This window comes from Dermochelys coriacea, chromosome 1, assembly GCF_009764565.3.
Source record: "Dermochelys coriacea isolate rDerCor1 chromosome 1, rDerCor1.pri.v4, whole genome shotgun sequence".
NCBI classification, from domain to species: Eukaryota; Metazoa; Chordata; order Testudines; family Dermochelyidae; genus Dermochelys; species Dermochelys coriacea.
The window spans coordinates 193293920-193313355 of record NC_050068.2 but is presented as its reverse complement, the minus strand read 5'-3'; the positions used below and the strand labels follow the sequence as shown (position 1 = coordinate 193313355).

The 19436-nt window shown below is 41.0% G+C and overlaps 1 protein-coding gene across 1 annotated transcript in view; it reads right to left on the bottom strand.

The window, feature by feature from the left end:
- MORC1 (MORC family CW-type zinc finger 1) overlaps window positions 1-19436 on the bottom strand; it is an 89272-nt gene that overhangs the window by 6332 nt on the left and 63504 nt on the right. Inside the window, exons 21-25 of the mRNA XM_043510575.1 lie at window positions 15351-15426; window positions 14874-14985; window positions 12350-12493; window positions 8482-8572; window positions 6291-6341 (exon numbers count right to left, since the gene is read on the bottom strand). Of these exons, the coding sequence (XP_043366510.1) occupies window positions 6291-6341; window positions 8482-8572; window positions 12350-12493; window positions 14874-14985; window positions 15351-15426 (474 nt within the window). The remainder of the gene's footprint in view (window positions 1-6290; window positions 6342-8481; window positions 8573-12349; window positions 12494-14873; window positions 14986-15350; window positions 15427-19436) is intronic.

The window sequence follows — 19436 nt, the reverse complement described above, 5'->3', positions numbered from 1 at the left end:
TTCACACGAGATAAAAAGTTGAGATGATGCATGGAACAGTCTAGTCCTCTCTACACAGGACGTCAAGGATTGTCTCACATCCAAGGACAGAAAGTGCTCCTCTTGTCCACATTTGAGTGAGTCTTAGGAAAAAATTCCGGTAAGCATATTGTTTGGTTAAGGTGAAAATATGAAAACTCTGTTACACAAAAACATAGGGTGTGTCCTCAAGACCACCTTGCCTTTGAGAAACTGTAACTGGAGGCTTCACCATTAGGGTCTGCAGCTCACTAACTCTCCTCATGGAAGTTCTGGAAATAAAAAAAGCTGTCTTTTGGCAAAGGAAAGATGGGAAAGATTGCTAGGGGCTCAAACAGAGGACTTATTAGGGCAGCCAGTATAGTACTGAAGTCCCCAAAGGGAATAATTTCTTTTATAGGCAAAAAGAGGTGGACAACACATTTTAGAAATCTAACTACCATGGAACTGGATAATACCAACTTCCCTTGGATTGGAAGATGAAATGCTAAAATTGCCACTAAGTGGACCCTCAATTAGCTGAGTAACAGACCTGAGGACTTAAGATATACCAGGTAATCCAAAATGTCCTCAATATGTGCTAGCACTGGCCAAATTCCCCGAGCCAATGACCAAACTGAAAAACATTTCCACTCAGCTAAATAGGTAAACTTAGTAGAAGGTTTTCTACTATTAAGTAGGACTCGCTGTACTGCTTCTGAACATCATTCTTCCTCTTCACCTAAGCATGGAGTATCCAGGCTGTTAGGTGCAGAATGCTCAGCACCATATCTGACTGTGGTGTCATGTCAGCAGGGAATGAGGGGAAGAGTTCTGAGAAGTCACACAGATAAACCACGAAGTTGGAGAACTACATTTTCTTGGCTAAGCTGATACAATGAGTATCAGTTTGGCATGATCTGCCTTCAGTTTTAGCATAACCTGAGGGATAAGCGGGATTGGGAGAAAGCACACATCAGTGCTGATCTCCAATTCAACTGGGAGTTGTCAATTAATGAGCCTGGATCAAGTCCAGCTCCAGAGCAAAACTGACTGAAGTTCTTGTCTTTTATTACAAAGAAGTCCATTGTCTGAATGCCCCATTCTTTGAAAATGGACTGCAGCAGAGTGCTCTTCATGGACCATTTGTGATTTGGGACAAATTCCTTCTGAGGTGATCAGCTAACTGATTCTGAACACCCGACAAGTGCGCAGCTGTGGGAATGAGTCTTCCTTGCTAGAAAAAAATGCCAAAACTGTTTTGCTCCCTGACAGAGCTGGTTAGAGTGGGCTCCTCCTTGATTGTCCACATAATATAATACAATGGTATCGTTGGTAAGCATATGAACTGCTGTCCCTTTGATCTGAGCCCAAAAGGCCTGGCATGTATCATAAACCTCTTGAAGTTCCAGGATATTAACATGAAGGGAAGCTTTTTGTCCTACCAACAAACCCTGAACTTTCAATGTCCCTAGACACATCCCCCTACCTATTGTGGAGGCTTCGGTAACTATAGTCCGGGTCAGTGGAGGACAGGCAAAGGGAACACCCTTGCACGCATTGTTCTGATGTGCCTAACATTCTAGGTACTCCAGGATCACCAGTGGCACTTGAACAAGTCTGTCCAATGGCTGAAGAGGGGTGACAGATCAACTTCAAACATGATTTAAGAGAACAAAGCACAAACTTGCATGCTGGATTGTGTACGTGCATGCAGCCACATAACTTAGTAACTTCAGGCATAAGCATGCCATAGTTGAAGAGTGAAACTGGAAGAACAGACAAAGATGAACCATTATTTGAAATTGTTCATCGGGCAGAAAGCCTTGGAACTTGTAGAGTTTAGTAGGGCCACAATGAACTTGATTCTTTGTATCAGAATTAGTACTGGATTTTCCTTAGCTCAAAATCAGCCCCAGTTGATCGAGACATAGTATGAACTGGATGTGATGGAGGACATGTGCATCAGACTTGTGCTTTGGACTTCCCCTTCAGTAACCAATCATCCAGGCAAGGGAAGACTTGAATTCCAATTCTCCTGACAGGCGATCACTACTGCCTGAAGGAGCAGTGACTCACAAGACAAGTCCCCGAAAAGGGATGGGCCATGGGAGTGAGAAGGGGGAATTGTGTGGCATAACCTGATCTCACAGAACTCAGGACCATTTGCCTGGGGTTGTTTCTTCATAAGCACTGTAGAAGCAGGGCAGTCTGTCCCCAAATGGCGGGGAATTGGTCTGGAACAACTGATAAACTGCCCTTGGAAGGGAGTTAAAATGACTGATAGAGAATGAGCTGGTTGGTTCAAGTTGGAACTGGAAAGCCTTTGCCTGTGCAAACTGTCTCTCTTTCTGGAGAAAGCATGCTGTCTTGCAAGATAAGCCAACTCCTGAAATACATCTGGGAATAATGATGGTATCGCTGCTGCTGACCTCCATAATGAGGCCTCTCAATCCCTGGATTATAAATCCCCAATGAAAGTAGCTCAACAGTTCTTAAAAGAATGTAGCATCTCATCAGTCTTTTCAGAAAACAGAAACTGACCATCAAAAGGTAGGTCCTCTATGCCTTGCTGGACCGCCGGAGTTGTGTCAGAGTTCTGTAACAAGGCTCTTCTCATTGTTACAGCAGAGGACATAACCTTGGAGGAGGTGTCTGCTACATGCAATGCTCACTGCAGCAATGTCTTTGACACTAAACAACCTTACACAATCAAAGCCTTAAAAATTCTTCCCTGGAGGACTCTGGCAATTTGTCTCTAAATTGGACGTAGCTTTCTTATTTACAAGTTTATATTTTGATAACAGTGCCTGCAGATTAGCAGCGCACATTTGTAAAGACAAGGTTGAATGCATTTTTCGTCCCATTACATCCAATCTTTTAGACTCTATCTTTAGGCATTGACTTAAATCCCCTCATGTTTCACTCTCTCATTTGCAGCTGTTACAACAAGTTAGAGGCTGGGTATGAATAGAAGCACACAAAACTCTGCATAGGGACATAATATCATTTTCCAAAAGTGCTTCATTTATAGGTAGAGCTACCCTCCCTGGAACTGATGACTGGAGAATGTGTCCAATTTATGGGTATTCTCCTGAATGAACTCGGCCTGAATGCCAAGGCTGTAGGCATTCCCCTAAGGAGATCTTGATAAGACAAAGTCTTTAGGCACAGAAGATGAATCTTGTATAGTGCAATCGCCTGGTGAGGAAGATGAAGAAGGAAGTAGGCCCAAAGTGACCCTGTTTGCTCCTGCAATAAAGGCTTAGGCTGTACCAGCTCAGAAGGAGCAACCTCAATATGAGTCTCCAGCCTAGTTGCGTCAGGAAGTGAGAAAGCAGGAGGGTTTGGCAACATTCTCTGGAATCAGAAGAGGATCAAACCCTGAAGATTGAGGGACATCCCAAAAGTTCCATAAAGGCCACTCAGGGAAGTGATATAGACTCATAGACTTATAGATATTAAAGTCAGAAGGCACCATTATGATCATCTAGTCTGACCTCCTGCACAAGGCAGGCCATAGAACCTCCCCCACCCACTCCTGCAATAAACCTCTCACCTATGTCTGAGCTACTGAAGTCCTCAAATCATGGTTTAAAGACTTCAAGGAGTAGAGAATCCTCCAGCAAGTGACCCGTGCCCCATGCTACAGAGGAAGGCGAAAAACCCTCAAGGCCTCTTCCAATCTGCCCTGGAGGAAAATTCCTTCCCGACCCCAAACATGGCGATCAGCTGAACCCTGAGCATATGGGCAAGATTCACCAGCCAGATATCCAGGAAAGAATTCTCTGTAGTAACTCAGATCCCACTCCATCTAACATCCCATCACAGGACATTGGGCCTATTTACTTGAATAGATAGAGATCAATTAATTGCCAAAATCATGTTATCCCATCATACCATCTCCTCCATAAACTTATCGAGTTTAATCTTGAAGCCAGATAGGTCTTTTGCCCCCACTGCTTCCCTTGGAAGGCTATTCCAGAACTTCACTCCTCTGACAGTTAGAAACCTTCATCTAATTTCAAGTCTAAACTTCCTGATGACCAGTTTATATCCATTTGTTCTTGTGTCCACTGAGCTTAAATAATTCCTCTCCCTCGCTGGTATTTATCCCTCTGATATATTTATAGAGAGCAATCATATCTCCCCTCAACCTTCTTTTGGTTAGGCTAAACAAGCCAAGCTCCTTGAGTCTCCTTTCATAAGACAGGTTTTCCATTCCTCAGATCATCCTAGTAGCCCTTCTCTGTACCTGTTCCAGTTTGAATTCATCCTTCTTAACCATGGGAGACCAGAACTGCACACAGTATTCCAGATGAGGTCTCACCAGTGCCTTGTATAATGGTACTAAAACCTCCTTATGTCTATTGGAAATACCTCGCCTGATGCATCCCCAGACCGCATTCACTTTTTTCACAGTCATGGCACTGGTGGCTAGTAGGAACCAGGCCAAAAACTGCCATCTCTACTGCAAGAACGGTACTGATCTCAGTGCTGATGGGGATTCCCTGGTGCTCTCAAAACTTTTGAGCTTGGTGCCTGGACAGAAAAACAGAAGCAGAAGATGACTCTGAATTCAAGTGCGAGGAATCTTCCAAATAGTCTGAAGGGAACGGAGGAGCCACCCCTGGTGGAGCCATCACATGCCCCGACTTGTCTGAAGCCCTGGGCCACAACGGTACCGATGAAGGCACAGAAACCAGAGCCTGGAGAACTGGCAGTGTCTTTGAGGCAACACTAACACTCAGTACTGGAAAGGGTATCAGTATTGAAGTACAGGCCAGTACCGAATCTGTAGCTCCTGCCTGTACAAGATGAAATGGTCTCCAGAGCCAATAATGGAACTGATACGGACAATGGATCTCTCAGTGTTGTTACGGAAGCTGATCTTGTCTTCACAGTCTGATTTTTAAACAGCATTGGAGATGACTATAGCAACAATCTGTATTCTGATGCAATCAAATCTGATAGTCCCAGGACTGCAGAAGACACCACACAGCTGAGGACTCCTGTATCACAGACAAGTCTAGCATAGAAAGACAAAGTAAATCTGAGGCTGCTTGATAAGCCTGTGGGGTTGACAGGGTCGGTGCTGAGACTGATGTTGTCTGTACCGGACTCAACAGCCACCCCATGGACTGTACTGGAGTCTATGGTACAGTGCTAGAATGATATCGTCTTGGTACTGGAGAGTGGGAAGATAGCCTAGCTCTATTCTGAGTACTAGAAGAATCCTGATGTTGGCCAACACTCCTCTTAGAAGAGGAGGAAGAATCTCCCTGAGCCTTGGAGTGACTAGAGTCAGTTTTCTGAGCCTTCTTTCTCGGGTGGACAGGAAGGAGAACAATCTCCTCTTCCCTTTGGAGAAGAATCAGAGTCTTGCGGTGGCATCAAAACCTACTGAGGGGTCGGGCAATCTGAGGAGGATCCCAACACTAAAGTAGGCCTCATGGCTGGCTCCACAGGGTGCTGAGCCAGGCATAAGTCTCTAGACACCAGTATCCTCTTTTTGAAGGACCTGCAAATGGAGCACTCTCTCTTCAATATGCCCCTCTTAGGCACAATAAGCACTGAGCATGGAAATTACTCTTGAGGATAGCTATTCTACATGAGGGACAGTGCTTGAAACCTAGCAAAGGCTTTGCACCAAGTAAAATCCAACTATTACACTAAGTAATCTAATACTAGTAGATCTAAGTAATCTAACAGTAGTAGTAAGGGTACTACTACTAACTATATACAAAATATTGAGAGTAAACTCTGAGAGAACAACTGAAGTGTGAGCTAAGGTACCACACAGAACACTCCAACTCAAACTGTGGGCAGTGAGAAAGTATTGAGGAGAGTTGGAGCAGTGCAGGCCTCAAATAGTCCTGGCAGGGTGTGAGCACTGCCCCGATGGGTAATGCTAAGTGAATCTCTCTAGGTTCGGTGAGCTGGACCTGCACACACCTGAGTGGAATACAGGTCTGCAACCACTCAAAGTAGAAGAAGTGGGCTAAATTCTAAGCCTATTCATGCCAATAAGCACCTCTGACTGCAGTAACTTCAAAAGTACTGCAAGGGCATAATTGAAGACAAAATGTAAACCCCATTTTACTGACCTAAATTTTACCTTTTCTATGCACTTGAGGAGAATGTCTCTCTTGGGTATTATGTACTGCTGGTAATTAATTCAAGACTATATATGAAAGAATGCTCTTTTCCTTGGAAACCGACACACAAAAAAGATTACTCTATCTGATGCAACATCAGTTTAGAATACAAATGAATTACATAAATAGTTTTACCTGGCTGCAGCGCAATGCTGGCTTCTTTAGTTGTTCTGAAGGCCCCTCTGGCTATTTTTATAAACAAAACAGAATTAATATTTATAGTGAGGATATTAAGCTTATGCATGAGCTTAGCAGGAGTGAAGAAACATTTGTGTAATAATAAGCAGCTAAACAGAAGCAAATACAGAAACTAGGAAAAAGGAGGACAAGGATCAGAGTAAGACAGTCAGCCAGCTCAGGAGGACCTGGGAGAAGAAAAATGCAGGTTTCCGAGAGTTGTTGCAAGAACTCCTAAGAGGCAAAGCAAATCTTTAGTGCCCACTGGAGGATAGTGAAACTTCTCTCACAATTGAGTTATTCACCTACATCTTTAAGGTAAGGTTGAGGTGTAAAAACTCTACAGAAGTACAAAAAACAGTGATGGGATGAGTCGCACACACCTGAGGAACCTTCCATCCTCTAGTCCTAAGAAGATAGGTCTTTATCACTTGATCAAAGGAGAACTCCTCTAGCCAGCTATAATAATAGGTCTTCTTATCTTCTCTATAGTCTAATTGCTGGAGAGCAACATCACACATTGTATTGCAGAGTTCCTTTAGTGTCAAATGTTAGAAAATTCTACCTATACGTAAATGGACTTAACATGACCAACTGCTGACTTTTCTCCCAATATGCTGTCCCTAATAGTAGGCACATCTGGCTGGCATGCCAAGAAACTTTACCAGTACGCAGGAGGCATTTTCTCAGAAACTTTTTGTATTTATTTTTAAAGCTCAATTGGTTGTCAGGGGCAAGTGATCCAAACACTGAAAGCAAGGGGTATTTGATCCTTGATTGCCACTTTAAAGCTGAAGGTAAGCAACCCAACTGTGGAAGAAGTCATTCCACTCCAAACCTAATTACCTATTTTTAGAAGTCAGGGGTAATCTTTAATTACATGGGACAGCATGAGGTTGAACTGCCACTTCTCTGAATGGTACCTGTTCTCTCAGATAAATTTCCTATTGTCATGCAAAGTAACTTCAGAAACACAGAGATGACAAATTGACTATGGGAGGAGAGCAAGAAGTCATCTTATGGAAACCAGTCTGGACAGAAACATTGCAAGCTTAGGGTCTGATTCGACCTAAGAGTTACTCCCCGTGCATGTATTTTACTCCACACTTTAATCTCCCTTTGTTTTCAAAGGAACTAAGGGTGGGAGTAAAGGTACATTTTCTCTTCCTAAAAATAGGAGAGGCCAACGGTGTCCTTTACAGACGTAGTTTGTGTCAATAAGCACTATTAAGTCAATTTTATTTAGCCCTCAACAGGTCTGCCCCAGAGCCCACTGAAGTCAATGGGCGTTTTCTGCTGACTTCAGTGGATGCAGGACCTGGCCCCTAGCAGTATGTGTTGATCACTGGCTTAGGCACTGCTTCACAGAAAAAACCAAAACAAATCCTGACCTGAAGAAGGAGAGCTCTATGTAAGCTCGAAAGCTTGTCTCTGTCACCAACAGAAGTTGGTCCAATAAAGATATTATCTCATCCATCTTGTCTCTCTAACATCCTGGGAAAAACATGGCTAAAACAATATTGAATAAAACAAACCCTTCATATTTAAGAGATTGTGCAAACCATTATTACATATTACTTCAAACTGCAATATTTTTTCTCTGGAAACTAAAATTTATCTTCAAAATTGCTGAATAGGAAAAAAAATACTTAAAATACATTACACTAAGCTTGTAAGACTTTGCTAACCCCTACAATTCTGTCCCAATTCTTAACCACACAGTTAAACAAGGTACCTGGATGCATTAAAATCAGTGTATTTAAGAAGAGTCTTCTTCCCTGGTCCCCAGTTTTTTAATATTATATGAGCAGCAACAGGAGAAGTGATTTTATGATGTGTTCACTGAAGAACACCTAATTTCACAGGATTCCATACAACAGCTGTCAGGTTATTTGCGATTATCATCACTCTGCCAGATTCAAACCAGTGACCTTAGAAAAGAAAGGCTCCACACAGTGGTCACTATGAAAATTTACAAACATTTATCATGGAAGTAGTATTTAAAAAATCAGGATGTTCCCCATTCTGGGATTCAGAAAGGCTCTGTTCTTAGCTACTGTTGTGTGGAACACAAGTGTGAGCTTCTTAAACTGTAACCACTCTATTACCCATTAAAACACACTCAGACTTAAACTACAAGTTCACGTACCTTAAACATAGATACAAGATCCTCAGCAGACATGCAATTAAGCTGTTCTCTTGACAATTTGCAGTCTGGCAAAAAATACAGCAGGACTTCTCTAAAAAATTTCAACAAAATGTGCTATGTGTCATTATCCAAAATTTCTTTAACCTCAAGTCTTGTACTGTGGAGACTAGGGGACTCAGTTAGAATACTTCTTATTAAGACACCTAACAGAAACTCACCCTTACCATGGATTGGACTGTATGGAACAAACCAAACTGTGCTTTAGATATGCCAGGACAAAGCTTATACACTATAATGCTTTGCACTCAGTACAAAAAGATATTATTTGTGAAGAAAGATTAAAACTATACATCCAAAGACTGCTTGAAAGTGTAACACAATATATTAAGGCTAGTGGAAATTTTGCAAAGTTGGCAATTTTGATTTAAAATACAGTTTTTATGACCACCATCAAGCTGGGAAAAATAATATCCTGTTTTTCAACTAGCTATATACAATAATAAACAATATTAAATTTCTCTGGCAGCCACAGAGAATCCATGGTGGAATCCATTGTTTCTAAAATTAAGGAACTGGACCTGAGGCCTGGATATAATTTTTGGAAATTCTGGTGCAGTTCTCAATTCAGGTCTTCAAAATATTATGTCAACAAGCGGCTGGAATATTATTTTACACTAAGAGATAACCTTTTAACCAAGGATGCCCAAAGATTTTAAAGGAGGTGCCATCCCTATTATTCAGAGAAACAGACTGAGGTCGAGAGAGGTTAAGTGTCTTTCATAATCACAGTGAATAAGTGGGAGAGGACAAGAACAGCACTAAGATTCCGACTCTAGGCCCTGATCTAGAAAGCCACAGAATAAAATCCCTCCCAGCCAATTCACTCATCCCAAGGAAGTGGCGTAGCTGTGTTCTCTGCCCTTGGGATAGTATGACTTGTCCAAACTAAGCAGTAACCTTTGTGGAACCTGTGGCTTGGCTCCAAAGTCAATTCAGTCCACTGGCTGAATGGATAGTGGTTGCCCTTTACAGACATGGGGGTAAAGGAGGTAGCTGAAATAGGGAGAATGGATGGGGGTGATAGTGTTATTTGATAACTGTGTTATTTACATGGCTTAACCACAAGCCCAGTAATCTTTGTTTTGGAGTATTTGATTCTTGAATAGTTCAATGTTTCCTATGCAGTATTTGTTTCCTACGTTTTAAATTCTCTACTGTTAGCGCCAGCAACTGAATTATATGCATGATCAAAGACGGAAGTCCAGCATTCATGCCAGCTCCATTGTAAGCTCTTGTAAGATCCCATTTTACTCAGTCAATTACTATGCAACAAATGAGGAAGGGAAATGGGTTTCCTACAAGTTTCATTTTATCTGCAGAATACCTGGCCATAAAATCTGATGTTGACAGCATTTCAGAAGTCTATACAGACAATTACTTTTGATACAAACACATTAAGGCAACCACTTTCCTACAGAACCATGCTGAAAGGATGGCTTTAATGCATTTTTTATGATTGGCAGAGTTGTCACCTGAAGAAATAGTTAGTACTCTGAGTGATTTTAGTGGACTTCTGGTCAATTTCAGCCATATGATAATTATAAGGCTGTTGTTTTATCCTTTTGATTTACTTCTGATCTACAAGTTTCAGAGTAGCAACTGTGTTAGTCTGTATCTGCAAAAAGAACAAGAGTACTTGTGGCACCTTAGAGACTAACAAATTTATTAGAACATAAGCTTTCATGGGCTCAAGCCCACTTCATCAGATGCACAGAATGGAACATATGCTAAGAAGATACACACACACAGAGAAGGTGGAAGTTGCCATACAAACTGTAAGAGTATTGTTAAGTATGATACCACCTGTTAAGTATCCTAACACCTTCTTGTCAACTGTCTAAATGGGCCATCTTGATTATCACTACAAAAGTTTTTCTCCTGCTGATAATAGTTCATCTTAATTAATTAGCCTCTTACAGTTTGTACGGCAACTTCCACCTTCTCTGTATGTGTGTGTATCTTCCTACTATATGTTCAGTTTTATGCATCTGATGAAGTGGGCTGTAGCCCACGAAAGCTTATGCTCCAATAAATTTGTTAATCGCTAAGGTGCCACAAGTACTCCTGTTCTTTTTGCGGATACAGACTAACACTGTACTTCTGTTCTTTTTTCTGATCTACAACTTTACTACATGGTTTAATGTATGAAGCTAAAATCTCACCTAGTTCTACTGCAGCAACTATTTGTCCACTAAATTCTAACTTTAATTTGTCATGTTTCTGTTTGCCTTGTACCCTTGGTTGAGAACTACTGGCATATGTATCTCTGGGGGTACGGAGAGGTCTTCCAGGGGGCACATCAACTCATCTTGATATTTGCCTAATTTTACAACAGACTACATAAAAAATACTAGCGAAGTCAGTACAAACTAACGTTTCACACAGAGAAACTAAGCAATTTCTCACTAATAGTGTGCTGTGACACTGGTGTATTTTTATGTCTGATTTTGTAAGCAAATAGTTTTGAAGTGAGGTGAAACTTGGGTTACACAAGACAAATCAGACTCCTGAAAGGGGTGCAGTAATCTGGAAAGGTTGAGAGCCACTGGCTTATGCATACTTAACATTGTTCTTGTGTAGGTGGAATATATTTTAAGGGATATAGCTGTGTGCTTACACCCCATGTCTTCTTTTACATAATATTTCTTCCACAAATAACAAAAGCAGTAATAATTAGCAATCTTTCCTCTGAAGATGGTTAAAGCACATTCAACTGTTTTTGAATGTTTGTTCTGCTTAGCTGGGAAAGATTCCTCACTCTCTCAAAGTGGGTTATAATACGTGCACTCACAACCTTAAAAAGATATAGCTGGCAACTGTTACTGAATAGACGCAAAAATAAATAATTTCATAGTTTTGCTAATCCAAATCTCTGAAGTTTTTTCACATACACTACTTTATCATTTTGCTAAGTATTATGTAGACAATTGTAATAACGTCCCCAGCCTCTAAGATCCATTTCTTCAGCAGGCATCTTATCTGGTCCCTCTTGGCACCTTCATATATGATCCAACCCACAAGAAGGTACACAATCAGTCTTTCACTTCCTGGTGGCTTGCGAAATAGTCCATAGTCAGCCAGGGGGACTATGGTCAACAATGATTATCTCCCACGCCTCGTTTCAAAGGCAGATAAGTGCAACCCTCATTTCACCCTGTTAAATCTGGCATTACAGTGAGGTTGTGTGACAGGAAAAGAGCCAACATCCTGGAAACTAGGATTATAGTTACACAAAAACTAGAAGCCAGGAACTCAACTGGTTAAAAGAGGAATATATTTCATTCTGAGTAAATTCATGTTTTTATTAAAAGCTTTGCTAATGCATGGTACATAGCATTTACTGAACTTGATTATTCTAAATATACCAACTGCATTGTGAAATAAAGTTATGGACCAGATATTCAAAACTGAGCCTAACTTCTGCAAAAGTCTAATTATGTACACCCCGATTTCCATACTGTACATGCATCTGAGAACAAATATCTACGTAAGATGAAAAGTAGTACTTGTGGCATCTTAGAGACTAACAAATTTATTAGAGCATAAGCTTTCGTGAGCTACAGGCTACGTAAGATGGGCACACTGAAGTGCATTGCATACACTTTTGAAGATCTGATCCAATTTTTGTAATATTTTGGGCAGTCTACATAGCATTCAGATTCTATTTGGATTTCCTTCTGAACCTTTGAAATAGAGATTTAAATTATGGCACTGCTCAGTGAAGGCCAGATCAATAGCTACAATTACTCTGATGCAGTGAAAGTATTCAAACTGTTCAAGTTAAGGCATTAGCCAGCGAAACACTCACCTTAAAAGAGAGGTTAATGTTTCTATGGTTTTCTTTGCAGACATACACTGGGAAGACTCTTCTATGTGTGCCACAGCACCCATCTCCTGCATTGGAACTTGGACTTTTCCTTCAGCACATCTTTTTGGATCTTCAGCCAATGCACTAGATGTAAAGTAGACAAAAGATCATTTTAAAGTATGAAACAAAAGAAGTCAGAAACATACTTTATCATCTTATTTATCAACCCCCACCGAGTTCCTAGAGGGAGCAAGGAAGTAAGCTACAAAGAAAAGAGACAGCATGGAATCCTGATTTTCCAAAGGATTTAGGAAGAACATAAAATGTTTAGTCACCTGAGGCTCCTGCCCCAGCAGGCTTGAAAATGATGTGCATTCTACACTACTCTAATCCTAAAGTGCAGACTCTTACAAATCGTGACTGATTCCTCTGATTTTAGGGAATGATGGATGGCTTGCTCCGGCCCATTCATCCAGGGGGGAGGTGTCTGCTTAACAGAAAAAAACCTGCACTACAGGTTGTAGGCGCAGGAGTAAAAGGATGACTGGCTAATTGGGCCTCCTTAATATACTTGCAGCAAAGCACTGAGATCTTGGTATGCACAATTTAACACAGAAAACTTCAATGAACAGGAAATTTTGCAAGCCAAAATTCAGTAATATCAAGTTGTGCTGTACTGATGATCCTTTTACATCTATGTGGGCATCAATAAGGTAACTCACAATTTTACACTAAAGAGCAAGTATTAAGCACAGAGCTGGATTTAACTAGCCCCTAGTACTATTAAACTGGCATTGCAGATTCAAAAGTATCAACAAAATAGCTGAATAGCTTAATTTGTGTAGCAGCAGCAATAGAGTGGGCAACAGATTAAATAATTTCCTAAAAATATTAAATTAACAGATTAAATAATTTGTTAAAAAAATTCACACACACAACATATTTTGGCCTTTTTTCTTTATTTGTATCTATCAAGATATTTTATGGCTTTCAGTACAATATTGGCTGAGTAGATTATATCAACATCATATATTTTACTTGTATTTGAGAAAAGACATTAAAAACGGAGTCCGCTTTATATGCCATCCAGAGTGCTTCCTCTAGTTGAGATTTTAGGACAAATATACCAGGAAATTGCCACAACTTTGCTACATGGCATCAAGCATAGAAATTAACCCAGCAGTAAAAGATATAATGTAGGCAATAAAGGGTTGACTTTGTTATTGTAGAAAAATATTTATCTGTTTAAAATAATGCTATATCAGGTTGAGATGGTAAAGTCGGCATTTAGGCTACTCAGACTTATTTCCGTCTACTTTGCAGTGAGCTTACATAATTGTGTTAGGTTACTTACGTTTTGAACAGAAAAAATTTGTAGCTCTTTCATCCACTCACCCAGTGAAGTTAAGGATTGTGGCAAAAGCTCCATTGCATTTGGTCATCCTGACTATGGGCCCCTTCTTGCCAAGTGGGGAAATCAATGAGAGCAGAGACTGCTGATCACCTCATAGGAGGTGCTCAACTCCTTGCAGAGTCGCACCATTATATGTATGCATATTTGAGTGAAAATCTAGTTACATGTAGCATCACAGTTATGTATCTTACTGTAGCTGCATAAGATATTATTGGGTTTCATTTAACACAAAAGAATACACTGGTTGCTGAAGATAATGCAACTTGATTAGGGAATCTGAAGTCTTGGAAGAGAACTTGGCTTTTATATATAGAGTGAACCCTGACAGCAGGTTATTTTTTTAGCCACTTCCACTTGGTTGTAGTGTGCTGTGTTTTTAAGCCGCTGCCTTTCTCTTGAAAGGAATGGAAGCTGTGTGTGCAACAGGAATGCAGGATTTGGCCCAGAGTTTTTATTACTAGAATTATCATCAATCAAGTTATTAGGAAATGAAGGGAATTTTGAAACAGCATAATGTGGATATAGTTTATTTCAGAGGACACTGATTTAGAACAAAAATGTTAAGAGCAGGTAAAATACAATTATGCATTAGCAACTTTTCATAATTAAACAGAATTACCACTTTACTCTAAATAAGAGCTAAAGAACAATTTCAGTCAGTATTAAGGAGCAATCCTTATTTTCAATCTAATTTTACATTTACATAACTGCACTGACTTCAGTGAAGTTAGTGCCAATTTACACTTATGACTGGACTAGGCCTGAAGTCTGAAAGTTAGTTTTTTGAAATTAACACTTTTTAGCCACGATAAAGTAAGATCAGTAAAAATGTGTAAAATACACACACACACACACACACACACACACACACACACCGCAAAAGCCACTACAAACATAGTATAAATGGAAGACATAAAACGCTAAAACATTCTTAACTGCACATTGAAGCCGATAGTAACCACTATAACCAGTGAGATCATTACTGTATTCCCAACTCATTGTTTTGAGCATATTCAATGTTTGCAATACATTTGGTATCATTAGCTACAGCACCATTACAAAACATTTTGGAATAGACACTTGGCATTTTGGTAATATGACTTTTCTCACCTTTCCAATTTTGAAGAAGACAAATTATTTCCCTTTATTTTTGTAGCATCCTTCCGATCACAACAAATATACCTTTGTAAGTCACACTGTTTCTGTTTTCCTCCAAATGAACCTAAACATTTAGCAAAACACATTAGATGAAGGGGGAAAAAAGTGTTGACTTTAGAAACCACTTTGAAGTAATTTCTTTAAAGAATGTTTTAACACTAGCTTATGTTGAAAAAGGAAGCTATCATTTTAAAAATAGTCATTTACAATCGTCCCTTGAAACGGAAATCTGTCCTCCCCGTGAATATTCAATTCCCTGGACTAAGCATACGAAGATTTTGCTTCCAATTAACTAATTTCCCAATAGTCATATGATAGTGAGACTAGTGTCAGTTGCAAGTCCCTCTTATATATATTGTTGTTTTAAATATTCACAGCAATTCTGTAAACATAGTCTAGATTGAAAGTACAAGCACTTTTTGATTTTACCTTTGTTAAACCAAATAACTTCTTTACTTTCCCCACACTTAGACAAATCTTCAGTCTCATCCTCAGACACCATTACCTAAAACGCATAAAGTTTAGTTTATTATCTTTCTATATCTTAAGAAACTGTCTTCTCCTAAAAAGCCATGGATCTACATAGCAAAGTTAAACCACAATATAATACATGTTAATTGGAGGTTAACTCCAGGTTAAATTTAATTTGGTTTGATTTTGATCTTGCTTCCACAGGCATAAGTCAGAAGTGACCCCACCAAGTCAATAGAATCATACTGGCAGAATTAGGCCTTACATGTTTCCTCGATATTTGTCTTTTCAGCTTAATGTTGTACTTATTCAATTTTACAGATCAACTCTCCATTGTTTTTAACCAGATGTAAATAAAAAGTGGGAAAATATGGACAAACAACAAGAAAAGGAGTACTTGTGGCACCTTAGAGACTAACAAATTTATTAGAGCATAAGCTTTCGTGAGCTACAGCTCACTTCATCGGATGCATGTGGTGGAAAAAACAGAGGAGAGATTTATATACACACACACAGAGAACATGAAACAATGGGTTTATCATACACACTGTAAGGAGAGTGATCACTTAAGATAAGCCATCACCAGCAGCAGGGGGGGGAAAGGAGGAAAACCTTTCATGGTGACAAGCAAGGTAGGCTAATTCCAGCAGTTAACAAGAATATCAGAGGAACAGTGGTGGGAGGGAGAAATACCATGGGGAAATAGTTTTACTTTGTGTAATGACTCATCCATTCCCAGTCTCTATTCAAGCCTAAGTTAATTGTATCCAGTTTGCAAATTAATTCCAATTCAGCAGTCTCTCGTTGGAGTCTGTTTTTGAAGCTTTTTTGTTGAAGGATAGCCACTCTTAGGTCTGTGATCGAGTGACCAGAGAGATTGAAGTGTTCTCCAACTGGTTTTTGAATGTTATAATTCTTGACGTCTGATTTGTGTCCATTCATTCTTTTACGTAGAGACTGTCCAGTTTGGCCAATGTACATGGCAGAGGGGCATTGCTGGCACATGATGACATATATCACATTGGTAGATGTGCAGGTGAACGAGCCTCTGATAGTGTGGCTGATGTGATTAGGCCCTATGATGGTATCCCCTGAATAGATATGTGGACAGAGTTGGCAACGGGCTTTGTTGCAAGGATAGGTTCCTGGGTTAGTGGTTCTGTTGTGTGGTTGCTGATGAGTATTTGCTTCAGGTTGGGGGGGCTGTCTGTAAGCAAGGACTGGTCTGTCTCCCAAGATCTGTGAGAGCGATGGGTCGTCCTTCAGGATAGGTTGTAGATCCTTGATGATGCGTTGGAGAGGTTTTAGTTGGGGGCTGAAGGTGATGGCTAGTGGCGTTCTGTTGTTTTCTTTGTTGGGCCTGTCCTGTAGTAGGTGACTTCTGGGTACTCTTCTGGCTCTGTCAATCTGTTTCTTCACTTCAGCAGGTGGGTATTGTAGTTGTAGGAATGCATGATAGAGATCTTGTAGGTGTTCGTCTCTGTCTGAGGGGTTGGAGCAAATGCGGTTATATCGTAGCGCTTGGCTGTAGACAATGGATCGTGTGGTGTGGTCTGGATGAAGGCTGGAGGCATGTAGGTAGGAATAGCGGTCAGTAGGTTTCCGATATAGGGTGGTGTTTATGCGACCATCGCTTATTAGCACTGTAGTGTCCAGGAAGTGGATCTCTTGTGTGGACTGGTCCAGGCTGAGGTTGATGGTGGGATGGAAATTGTTGAAATCATGGTGGAATTCCTCAAGAGCTTCTTTTCCATGGGTCCAGATGATGAAGATGTCATCAATGTAGCACAAGTAGAGTAGGGGCATTAGGGGACGAGAGCTGAGGAAGCGTTGTTCTAAGTCAGCCATAAAAATGTTGGCATACTGTGGGGCCATGCGGGTACCCATCGCAGTGCCGCTGATTTGAAGGTATACATTGTCACCAAATGTGAAATAGTTATGGGTCAGGACAAAGTCACAAAGTTCTGCCACCAGGTTAGCTGTGACAGTATCGGGGATACTGTTCCTGACGGCTTGTAGTCCATCTTTGTGTGGAATGTTGGTGTAGAGGGCTTCTACATCCATAGTGGCTAGGATGGTGTTTTTAGGAAGATCACCAATGGACTGTAGTTTCCTCAGGAAATCAGTGGTGTCTCGAAGATAGCTGGGAGTGCTGGTAACGAAGGGCCTGAGGAGGGAGTCTACATAGCCAGACAATCCTGCTGTCAGGATGCCAATGCCTGAGATGATGGGGCGTCCAGGATTTCCAGGTTTATGGATCTTGGGTAGCAGATAGAATACCCCAGGTCGGGGCTCCAGGGGTGTGTCTGTGCGGAGTTGTTCTTGTGCTTTTTCAGGGTGTTTCTTGAGCAAAGGCTGTAGTTTCTTTTGGTAACTCTCAGTGGGATCAGAGGGTAATGGCTTGTAGAAAGTGGTGTTGGAGAGCTGCCTAGTAGCCTCTTGTTCATACTCCGACCTATTCATGATGACGACAGCACCTCCTTTGTCAGCCTTTTTGATTATGATGTCAGAGTTGTTTCTGAGGCTGTGGATGGCACTGTGTTCTGCATGGCTGAGGTTATGGGGTAAGCGATGCTGCTTTTCCACAATTTCAGCTCGTGCACGTCGGCGGAAGCAGTCTATGTAGAAATCCAGGCTGCTGTTTCGACCTTCAGGAGGAGTCCACCCAGAATCCTTCTTTTTGTAGTGTTGGCAGGAAGGTCTCTGTGGGTTAATATGTTGGTCAGAGGTGTTGGAAATATTCCTTGAGTCTGAGACGTCGAAAATAGGATTCTAGGTCACCACAGAACTGTATCATGTTCATGGGGGTGGCGGGGCAAAAGGAGAGGCCCCGAGATAGGACAGATTCTTCTGCTGGGCTAAGAGTATAGTTGGATAGATTAACAATATTGCTTGGTGGGTTACGGGAACCATTGTTGTGGCCCCTTGTGGCATATAGTAGTTTAGATAGCTTAGTGTCCTTTTTCTTTTGTAGAGAAGCAAAGTGTGTTTTGTAAATGGCTTGTCTAGTTTTTGTAAAGTCCAGCCACGAGGAAGTTTGTGTGGAAGGTTGGTTCTTTATGAGAGTATCCAGTTTTGAGAGCTCATTCTTAATCTTTCCCTGTTTGCTGTAGAGGATGTTGATCAGGTGGTTCCGCAGTTTCTTTGAGAGAGTGTGTGGCACAAGCTGTCAGCATAGTCTGTGTGGTATGTAGATTGTAATGGATTTTTTACCTTCAGTCCTTTCGGTATGATGTCCATCTGTTTGCATTTGGAGACAACACCTACAAGATCTCTATCATGCATTCCTACAACTACAATACCCACCTGCTGAAGTGAAGAAACAGATTGACAGAGCCAGAAGAGTACCCAGAAGTCACCTACTACAGGACAGGCCCAACAAAGAAAACAACAGAACGCCACTAGCCATCACCTTCAGCCCCCAACTAAAACCTCTCCAACGCATCATCAAGGATCTACAACCTATCCTGAAGGACGAGCCATCACTCTCTCAGATCTTGGGAGACAGACCAGTCCTTGCTTACAGACAGCCCCCCAATCTGAAGCAAATACTCACCAGCAACCACACACCACACAACAGAACCACTAACCCAGGAACCTATCCTTGCAACAAAGCCCGTTGCCAACTCTGTCCACATATCTATTCAGGGGATACCATCATAGGGCCTAATCACATCAGCCACACTATCAGAGGCTCGTTCACCTGCGCATCTACCAATGTGATATATGCCATCATGTGCCAGCAATGCCCCTCTGCCATGTACATTGGCCAAACTGGACAGTCTCTACGTAAAAGAATGAATGGACACAAATCAGACGTCAAGAATTATAACATTCAAAAACCAGTTGGAGAACACTTCAATCTCTCTGGTCACTCGATCACAGACCTAAGAGTGGCTATCCTTCAACAAAAAAGCTTCAAAAACAGACTCCAACGAGAGACTGCTGAATTGGAATTAATTTGCAAACTGGATACAATTAACTTAGGCTTGAATAGAGACTGGGAATGGATGAGTCATTACACAAAGTAAAACTATTTCCCCA